Genomic DNA, 10050 nt, shown 5'->3' with positions numbered 1-10050 from the left:
TGCAGGGACGTGTAGCTTTCCTTAACATAGAGAGCTACCCCCCTGCCCCTTTTCTCTACACGATCCCTCCTGTACAGGGTATAGCCATCTATCCCCGTGGTCCAGTCATAGGTGGAGTCCCACCAGGTCTCCGCTATCTCTATGACATCATAATTATTTGCATTGAGCAGGAGGATGAGCTCCTTCTGCTTATTCCCCAAGCTCCTGGCATTTGTGTACAGGCAGGCAAGTGTCCCCTGGGGGGCTCCTTCCTTGCCCGCAGATTTTACCAGGGCTGGGGCAGGGGTGGGCTCCCTTAAGTGCCTTGATCCGCTGGCTTTGCAAGGATTGCTTAGCGGGCTAGCAGTGGCGGTAGTCCCCCCGTCCCCCCCGAAAGCATTTGAGTGCTTTCCCATGGGTTTCCATTGTTCCCTAAAGTCAGTCTTTCATATTGACTACTGGGATGATAAAACAAACCAATCATCCACCTCTGAACATGAGTGGACTTTGAAATCTAACCTATATCTATTGCTTAGGCTCAGCCCCACTTTTAAAGAAGAGACTTTCAAAGGTACCTAGAGAATTTAGGAGCACATAATATTGAAACTCAGAGAATCATGCTCCTAAATTCCTTGGGTGTTGTGCAAACTATGAATGTTGGTGTGATGCAGGGGAAGGAGAGAGGCTACTGGAAAAGGGAGAGACTGCTAAAACTACATTTTAAACAGGCCAAAGATGTGACTGGGAAACTTTCATTCTGTTAAACAAGGAAAGCATCATTCCAGTATTCATGAATAACTATGGCTGGCATAAGGTCATCCTTTTCCTGTATATCCTGTATTAGATACTGTCAGTATGAGCTGTTCTGATTCTGGCACCTGGCTGACCAGTTTGACACCCTTCACAGGATGGTGATCTGTTTTCCTTTCGTACTACTACTATTATTACTATTATTTACCAACAGCATAAATTATACACAGGGCAAAAATATGAGACAAAGGGTTTAGTCTGAGAATAGGTACCTACTGAAGAAAGAATGGTTTGGGAAATCTAGAAAAGGGAGTAATTTGGTCAGGATGTGTTTTATATGTGGTTTTGTGACCCGTTTTTTAATGTTGCTGGCTGACTCCTTGCAAGTATTGAATAAGGAAAACCTGAGAGGCCCATGGCTCTGAGGCAGGAGGGGAGGAGCATTCAGCACACAGGTAGCAGCATGGCGTTGCAGGGAAGAGGAGGAGGAGATGAACGGAGCACCTAGGCCAGAGCCAAATGAACTCCTAAAACATACTCTTGCATTGGAGCGTTGCCAGCTCTTATGGCAAAAAGATGGCATCTATCCCTATGTGCACGCACCTCTTTCCTGTGCCATTTACTTTGCCAGTAGATGATGTTGCATTTCTTTATACGTTTCATCTCTTATGTCTTTCTGCAATAGTTGTCAGGGATATTAGCATTAAATACTTACCGCTTGGATTAACTAAGGGGTAAAGATAGGATTTAATTGGTACGGATGAAATCCAATTATACAGTGGAGCCCCCAGGGGAAGCAGTTATACCTGCTGAATCTTTTGGATGAATAATTACACACAAAGACTCCTCCAGAACTAGAAACAGACCCCTCCCCCTCCCCCCCCCCTTTTTTTTTTGTTACATAATAGGGTAGGGACCCTGGAAGGAGAAGAGAGTGCTAACCTGGTGCTGAGGAGGCAGGAAACAATTGCCAAGAGAAAACAAGTTAGAATCTGATAAAATCAAATGTTTGACAGGAAATCTGCAGCAGGGTCGGCTTGGAGGAGCCAAAATGCAAATGGCTTGCATCACAGCCAAAAGAAACATGCCCCTCCTCTTGGAAAACAGCAAGAGGCTTTGCTGTCCGTCTTCTCTCCTCCCCCTCCTGACAGCCCCATCACAGTTGGGAAAAGGGAATCCTCTGCTCCTTTTGGTAAAGCTGGATAAAGGAGGGACATGAATTTGAGGTGGCGCTTTCATAAAATCCACTAGGCCCCTCTCTTTATCCCTACACAATCTGGCCCGTAGTGGTGCTGATTGCAGTGGCTTTCCCTAGAGGTCCTGAAGACTGAGAAAAATGCCATGAGAGTCCTTACAGGAGGGATTCCTGAGAGCTGAGAAGCAGTTGTCCAGTTTTGCTGTCTGGCATAGGAAAATACTGCCTGGCAAAAGTGACTCCCATTCACCCCAGCCAGCATGTTGTGGGGCTCATAATCCCCCTGCAACTGGTACCAAGGGCTGCTTGCAGGTCTGAAAGCATCAACAGCTGCACCCAGCTGAGATCGTTCAAAGCTTCCTAGAGAACCTGAACAACCAATTCCTATTAGTTTTTATTAAGAAGGTGACTGCATCCAGTCAGTCTATAGAAACGGGTTTTTAATATATCGATTCCAAGGATTCAAAAGGACAAAAGGCTGAAAACACTTAAGCCTAGACTGACCCTCAGACTAACCAGCAAGGGGCAATCTTCAATGCTTTGACAAACCAGCTAAAGACAAAGTTTCTTACTCTGCATATACTGTAAATCTGAACACAAAGATGCCTCCCTTACATTTTGACTTGTAGCTCCACCCAGTGGCCCATCCAGTAACATGAAGTAAAGGTTCCCGAAGCATTAAAACCGATTCCGGTCAGTACTGCTAAAACCTGGAGATGTCCTGACTTTGTGCACGTGCATGTGAGAGAGAAGGGTTTCAGGGTGTGCTTTTGCTGAGCAAGCTGCCATACTTAAAAACCTAATTATTAGTGCTTATAATATGGTAAATCTTCAAAGGCTGAATGTTTATAGATCACAGAAGTGTTCTGAAGTAGTTTGATACTAGTAGAAATGTAATTTCTACTCTGAACTAATATTAGTGAAAATTTTCCCTCTATTTACTCAACTTAAATATCACACATGCTGAGCATCTTGTAAACCAAATAAAGCCTAGCAGAGATCGTTTTCATTCTGAATTCTACCCAATAATGGTGGAAATTTCTGAATTATAGAGCATAGCACCAGCAGAATGAGGCTGGGTATGTTATTCAACCCTGAATTTTAAGATATAAAGATTGTGGGTGTGGGTGTGGGTGGGTGTGGGTGTGTGCTAGCTTAAACTGGGAAAGCCAGATTCTCATTTACATTAGCAGAAAGGAGACATTATTTGAGAATGAATTAAATTCAAAGTGGAGCAAACTAGGTCATTAGAGTTTTTCTTTTTATTCATATTGCAAAATAAGATAATCTATTAGCAAACCATGCAAACTGTAAATAAACTGACAAAATTGTCAATTAAAGAGAGATTTAAAAAGGGATCTATTATTTCTCAGGTCAAGAGTGGGAAGAAGGATCCTGGGAACAGTTGGGCTGAAAGTGGCTTCCAGGATAATAGTGAAATAATAGATTAATAGGGATAATAGTGAAAACCCGTGCATCTTTCTTTAAAACCCTGAAGATTAAGAGGGAATTTCCTGAGTCCTCCCAAGAATTATCCTTTAAAGATATCCTGCGTGTGCAAGTGAAATGAAGATATTTTGCTAACTAAAGAAGAGATATCTGAGATCATGCCAAAAGTATCAGTCCTATTGCCTAGTATCAAAAAGCATACCTATGATATGGGATTAAATGACTAACTTTTTGTTAAACAAATAGTCCATTTGACTTCAGAATCACAGGTCTGATCCTGTATTCCTTGCTCCTCCTATTAATAGCTGCAATGACACTAGGCCTATTGGATCCCACAGCTTTCATTCATTCCAACTTTATCTGAATAATGCTGCAATGGACACACTGTCTCCTGGAAAATGATGATGTAGTTAAGAGACCTGCTAGCTAATAGATGGCTCAGGGGTCTAGAGAGGGGACACACAGCTTTAGATAAAAATTGTGTTCTGCTTGTTTCTGAAATGTGTATGTGCTTAGTTTCTAGCAGAAAATATTGTATACTGCTGTGCACAGAAATGGAATCCAGTAAAGGAAGTGATCTTTCTTTGTCGCTCTTTTGATCTCTCAGGGTCTCCTCATGGCACTGTTCAGTTCCCTATAGCTGACTTTAACCACTCTATGGTTCTGAATTTACTCTCCTCCCAGCTATATAGGGGTTTGTACCCAAAATGCCTGAAGGCTTTGTCTGTCTCGTAGGAGAATGTGGTGGCAATTGTATTCAGCAGAGACAAGTCCAGGAAAGGATGTAATTTCCAAAATGGGGACAGGAGGGTCTTGATTATTCTGTAAATGTGTATGAGTGACCACATCTTCCAGTAAGGCACATGGGAGCCCAGTCTTATGGCAGGGTCCATCCCAAACAACAGTTGATACCTCACCAGAAAACTTTTCTTTGTTGGAGTGTCATCATAGGCATAATACACTTGTCCCGCAAGTAAGTCTGGCTGCAGTGACAGGCTCCTTGCTGCAAGCACGTGCATCCATGCAACATTCCCTGAAGAAGCACGAGAGAGTAAGAAAGGAGAAGCAGCAGCATGATTAGACATCGTTTTACATCAGATCAAGTTAACCATTTGATCTGGATGTCTCAAAACTCTGCAGTTGGTAGTGTGCGCTTTTCCTTACTCCCTTGTAATCATCACTCAGCCTTATTCTGGAGGAATCTAGTAATTATCCAACCTCTGGTTCTCTGTTTTGGGACGACCAGTGAGGTGGAACAAGGGGAATAGGAGTCAAAACTCTGGGTTTTATTATTTTCATTGCTCTGTCTCCAGGCAAGTCACTTAACCTGCCTGGACTTGATTCCTCTCTAAGTACAGTTTTAAACTACTGGAATTCCACCCTTGTGGAAATAGTACAATAGAGGTATGAGAAAGCACCAAAGAAATTGCTCTAGAAACCTGGAAGTGAACTCTACCCCTGCTATTGTCTGGCTCAACACACTGATAGAAAAAATCTCACTTTCTATTAAATTCTAGAGATTAGGTCCTTTCTTCCTACAACATATTTTTTCTGTACTTTGCAGAAATAGTGGCAGTTTTTCTTTCTGTAAAAGTGCGTTTACTGTTAATAACAGGTTCGTGAATCAAACAGCAATGTATTGTTTCTTACTTTAGTAAAATGATTTTTTTTCTCAAATCACAATTTTTAAAATTTGGGGAGTTTAGCTTTTCAGTTTACTCTTTCCTGCCCCTTCCCCACAACTAGCCCAAGGAAAAAAGATTTTGGTCCCTTTTTTCCCCTTACAGGGGTTTTCCCCCTGTAAATACTATTTTTCATTTTTGTTTGAAAAGTCTATCAGAAATTTTTTTTTTTTTTTAAATCTTAATTTCTGCAGCCTGGCTTTAATTATTTTCTTAAAATTATTTTTTGTTTATTCTTTAAATGACTTGCTTCATGCCTCAGAACTTGATTTATAAGAGTCCCCTGATTTAAACCAAAATGCAGTAGACCCATATGTAACACAGAATCAAAGAAATGCACTCACCCACATATGTGCTATTGCGCTCTGAGTCTTCAGGTTCCAGGTAGTTTAAAACACCATTTTTGGCTTTGACATGTAAATACAGGTGTTTTAGAACCGTCTCCTTCTCCCCATAAACTGTATTTGGACGAATGATGCAGGTTGCAAGCTTACCACCATTGCTTAGCTGTAAAATTGGCAAAGATTATTGGGAGACTCTAGATTTGAGGAAGAGCTCTTTCACATTATTTTTGTGTTCATTAATAAATCCGATGACTTGTGGAAATAGCAAGTTGGACATTGCTGAAAAAAATTGCTTTGAGGCCTGTTCTCAAAACTGCTACAGCATATGGGGTCATATTATTCAAAGGCACCTAAATTTACTGTAGTTGAAGTTTTCAAAACCAGATGGGTATTGGGTACATACCTCATTGATTGCTTCTTTTGAAGTTGACGCATACTCCAAAATCTTGTGTGCATTTGCCAGATCAGGGGCTTGGAGATTTTATGTGCTGTATGCACCTAATGTAAATGGGTTTTAAGTGACATGACTGCAAATGTGGAATCAAAACTGCAGCTGTTACTCAATGATGAGTTGTAGGATTACAAGAACTGGATCGTGGGTTCTCTCTTTCCATAAATCCTATGTTATGCTACGTTACGCTATAGAGGAGAGCTCCTTTTTACCTTTCTTCCATTGGCTTCAAGTACTAGCTTTTCTGCCATGGCCTTAGTCTTCCCATAAGGCAGTTCCACTTCTCCGCTGTACTTGGTATCTTCTGTTCCTCTGCGATAAATGAGAAGCAGCAGTGAGTGAGCAGGCAGTCGACAGCCGGGTTCCATAAGAAACTGCCACAGCTCTTGTTCAGAGTTTTACTTTGGGATGTTCATTCATAATAATCTACCTGCCCCCTAGGAGAATGAAATGGGAACTTCTTTAGTGCCCCACCAGCTCTGACTGAGTCTCTTTTCAACACCACAGAATGTCTTGCTGTGGTGCATTTTAGCTGGCTTCTCCTAATTTATTGTTTAGACGAGGCTTGCTTATATCTAACCCGTGGAACTGGCTGCTGCAGAAACAAACTGAAGATGTTCCAATAGGCACGTCTAAGGCACTGGGCTGGCTTAGTTTAACAACTTCTAAATGGCTGAGTTAGATGAATATGGCAGAAGAAAATGAGGGTAGAAAGAATAAGAGCAACTCTTGTTCACATCTTGCTCAAAGGGAGGCATAACAACGAGCTACAGACTAAAAGGAACTGTTGGTATTTAATTATCATATTATCCGGTAGAATTCAAAGACATGTACAAGTGCAGCAGTGACATGAAAAAAGCTGTTGGGTAATCTCTTGGAAGAATTGGTATTAGAATTACTGCAAAGTAGGCCTAAAAGGGACCTCTGGAGATCACCTATTTCAGCCCCCTGCCTGGGGCAGGATCATCTCTATACAATCCAGGTCTAACTGTTACTTAAATTACACAATCAACACTGTTGTACAAACTGCAAGGAATAGCATCCAAACCTGCCACAGGTAAAGCAGGAGAAAAACAGTGGTCAGTGTCATGGGTTGTTAAAATGTGCTCAAGAGATCCAAGTTCGCCAGCGCTGGAGTTGGTGGTTTCTCTTGGACAAATCCTGCTCTGACTGGGAGCGCCAAGAAGTTCCAGCTGTGTGTACAGCTGTCCCATTTCTCCAGTGGTAGGGAGAATGACTGAAACAGGCTAACTTTGCTGCAATGCTGAGAGTATTCCTCTGCTGGTCTAAAAGGATCAGGACATGCCTCTGGGTAGCTGCAGATCCTAACTTACAACTTAGTGAAGAAGAGGAGGCCACAACTCAGAGGGATAGAAAGAGTAAGGCATTCTTGGCAGTGCAGCCTCCTGAGGTGATTGGCTACATAAAGGAAAGGCCAATCACTCAATTCATAGAATCATAGAAAATTAGGGTTGGAAGGGACCTCAGGAGGTCATCAATCCAACCCCTTGCTGAACGCCATCCCCAACTAGATAATCCCAGCCAAAACTTTGTGTAGCCGGGTCTTCTAAACCCCCAAGGATGGAGATTCAACCACCTCTCTGGGTAACCTGTTCCAGTGCTTTACTACCCTCCTAGTGAGAAAATTCTTCCTAATATCTAACCTAAACTTCCCTTGCTGCACTTGAGACCACTGCTCCTGGTTCTGTATCTGCCACCACTGAGAACAGCCCAGCTCCATCCTTTTTTGAACCCCATTTCAGGTAGTTGAAGACTGCTATTTAATCCCCTGTCAATCTCCTCTTCTCTAGACTAAATAAACCCAGTTCCCTCAATCTTTCCTCATAAGTCATGTCCCCCAGTCCCCAAACCATATTTGTTGCCCTCCACTGGACTCTCTCCAATTTGTCCACATCCTTTCTGTAATGGGGGGCCCAAAAACTGAACAGTCAGGTGTGCCTTCACCAGTGCTGAATGGAGGAGAAGACTCACTTCCCTTGACCTGCTGGCAACGCTCCTACCAATGCAGCAGCTCAGCGTGCCATTAGCCTTACTGGCAACAAGGGTGCACTGTTGGCTCATATTCAACTTCTTGTCCACTGTAACCCCCAGGTCCTTTTCTGCAGAGCTGCTGCCCAGCCAGTCAGCCCCCAGCCTGTACCGGTGCACGGGATTGTTCTGCCCTAAGTGCAGGACTTTGCATTTGTCCTTATTCAAACTCATGAGATTCCTTTTGGCTCAATCCTCCAATTCGTCTAGGTCACTTTGAATCCTAGCTTTACTCTCCAGCATATCTACTGCTCTGCCCAGCTTGGTGTCATCTGCAGACTTGCTGAGGGTGACTTTATGCCATCTTCCAGGTCGTTGATGAAGACATTGAACGAAACTGATCTCAGGACCAACCCCTGAGGCACTTCACTTGATACCGGCTGACAACTAGACATTGAGCCATTGATTACTGCCCTCTGAGCCCAATGCCTCAGCCAGTTTTCTATCCACCTTACAGTCCATTCATCCAGCTCATATTTCCTTAGCTTGCCTGCAAGAACGTGTGGGAGACTGTATCAAAAGCCTTGCTAAAATCAAGGTATATCATATCTACTGGTCTCCCCATATCCACAGAGCCAGTCGCCTTGTCATAGAAGACAATCAGGTTGGTCAGGCATGACTTACCCCTGGTGAATCCATGCTGACTGCTCCTAATCACCTTCTCCAAGTGCTTAGAAATGGATTCCTTGAGGATCTGCTCCATGATTTTTCCAAGGATTGAGGTGAGGCTGATTTGTTCAAGCTTGGTTTGTGAATAAACCATTGAAGGTCCTAAGACAGTGTGTCATCTAGATGGAAGTTTAGCAGGGAGGGGGGGAAGCAGGACCACCTGTGTGTGGTGGTGGTATAGAGCCTACCTCTCCTTCTTCCCAGAGGTCCTATCAGGGAATCATCCCTCAGGAATATGTATACAATCATGCAGAAACACAGGACTAATTATTAATGCTGTGCCTTAGTGGTTCTTTGGTTCCTCCAAAGAGTATCTTCTCTTGTATGCCTGTCCCCTACATACGCTGAGCAAAAATAGCAAAATACGTCTGGGAATTTTCTTTACATCATTGAATGAATTGGCTTCTGGGTTCTGCTGCCTGCAGCATGATGATGCAGGGTCTCGACACAGTATTAAAGAAGTTGGTTCCCTGCTCAAGACAATGAATACTTTCTCAAGCACGAGTACTAGGAGGAACTTTATCAGAGACATGGAATTTAAGCAGATATTGAAGTGTGTTTGTGACAGCTTGTCATTGCGGCTGATGTGCTGGGGACTGAACTATTTGCTTCAATGCATGAACAGAATACTGGGTTCCTCATTGAATCGAGCCCTAGTCAAAATGTTTTGATCCAGTTTTGCAACAACTGCTGTTGACTGTCGTACCTGAAGTGCAGCACGAGGGTGCCCTCTAACTTCTTGTAAGTGCAAGCTTTTATTATTGGTGAGCCCTAACATGCACTTTCTGTTCATCTGTTAGGAAAGATCCATGTGCAGGCAAATTTTTGTGTGTGTTTGCAAAAGTATTCAAATTAGGAGCAGACATCAGGCATCTGGAAAAGTACCCCTGGAGTTTGCTGACATAAATGGGGGCACCTCTGGCACAAAACCATCTATCTGCTTGCTGAAGACAAGATAAAGGGGCATGTCTACTGGGCCTGTTATAAACCCTGAGCAAAACCAGAACCCTTTTTCCTTAGGGAAAACAGTTAAAGCTTTAGGGAGTTGCAAGATGCCATAAGCTGGTGGCCTGGTCTACCAGGGGACTTTCCTGCATTGGGGTATGCTTTTGGGTGTTGTGGAGCCACCTTAATAGGCCTTTTGTTGTAGCTGGTATTGGCAGGAGAAATAAAATGGCCAGGCTTGCTGGAAATGGCCCCTGAGGACCTGTTAGACATCAAGTGAAAAAGAGAACAATTCTGAGGCTGCACTAATTAACAATGGTGTCCAAATTTATTCCCTGCCTATTAGGCCTGTGCGAAGCAGCTAGCATTCACTTTGGATTCAGATTTGGCCAATTCGGGGGGCAGTGATTCGATTTGGTGATTTGAATCACTGTCCCGAATCAATTCGGCCAAATCTGATTCGGAAATTTGTCTGCTGCTGAATCTCTGAATCAGCCAGGCCCATCCCCCCCAGCCCGGCAATGGCTGCTCCGCCCG

The 10050-nt window shown here is 43.3% G+C and overlaps 1 protein-coding gene across 1 annotated transcript in view; it reads right to left on the bottom strand.

Annotated features, from left to right (window-relative positions):
* Positions 1 to 3031: 3031 nt before the first annotated feature.
* The window catches only part of LOC106722879 (3 beta-hydroxysteroid dehydrogenase type 7-like), a 14592-nt gene continuing 7573 nt past the window's right edge, over positions 3032 to 10050 (bottom strand). The window contains exons 4-6 of the mRNA XM_014525513.2: positions 6063 to 6162; positions 5400 to 5562; positions 3032 to 4406 (exon numbers count right to left, since the gene is read on the bottom strand). Of these exons, the coding sequence (XP_014380999.1) occupies positions 4000 to 4406; positions 5400 to 5562; positions 6063 to 6162 (670 nt within the window). The 3' untranslated portion in view covers positions 3032 to 3999. The remainder of the gene's footprint in view (positions 4407 to 5399; positions 5563 to 6062; positions 6163 to 10050) is intronic.

The sequence above is a fragment of the Alligator sinensis genome, unplaced genomic scaffold (genome assembly GCF_000455745.1).
Source record: "Alligator sinensis unplaced genomic scaffold, ASM45574v1 scaffold689_1, whole genome shotgun sequence".
Lineage (NCBI taxonomy): Eukaryota > Metazoa > Chordata > Crocodylia > Alligatoridae > Alligator > Alligator sinensis.
Note: the sequence above shows the minus strand (reverse complement) of the source record. Positions and strands in the feature narration are given on the sequence as shown.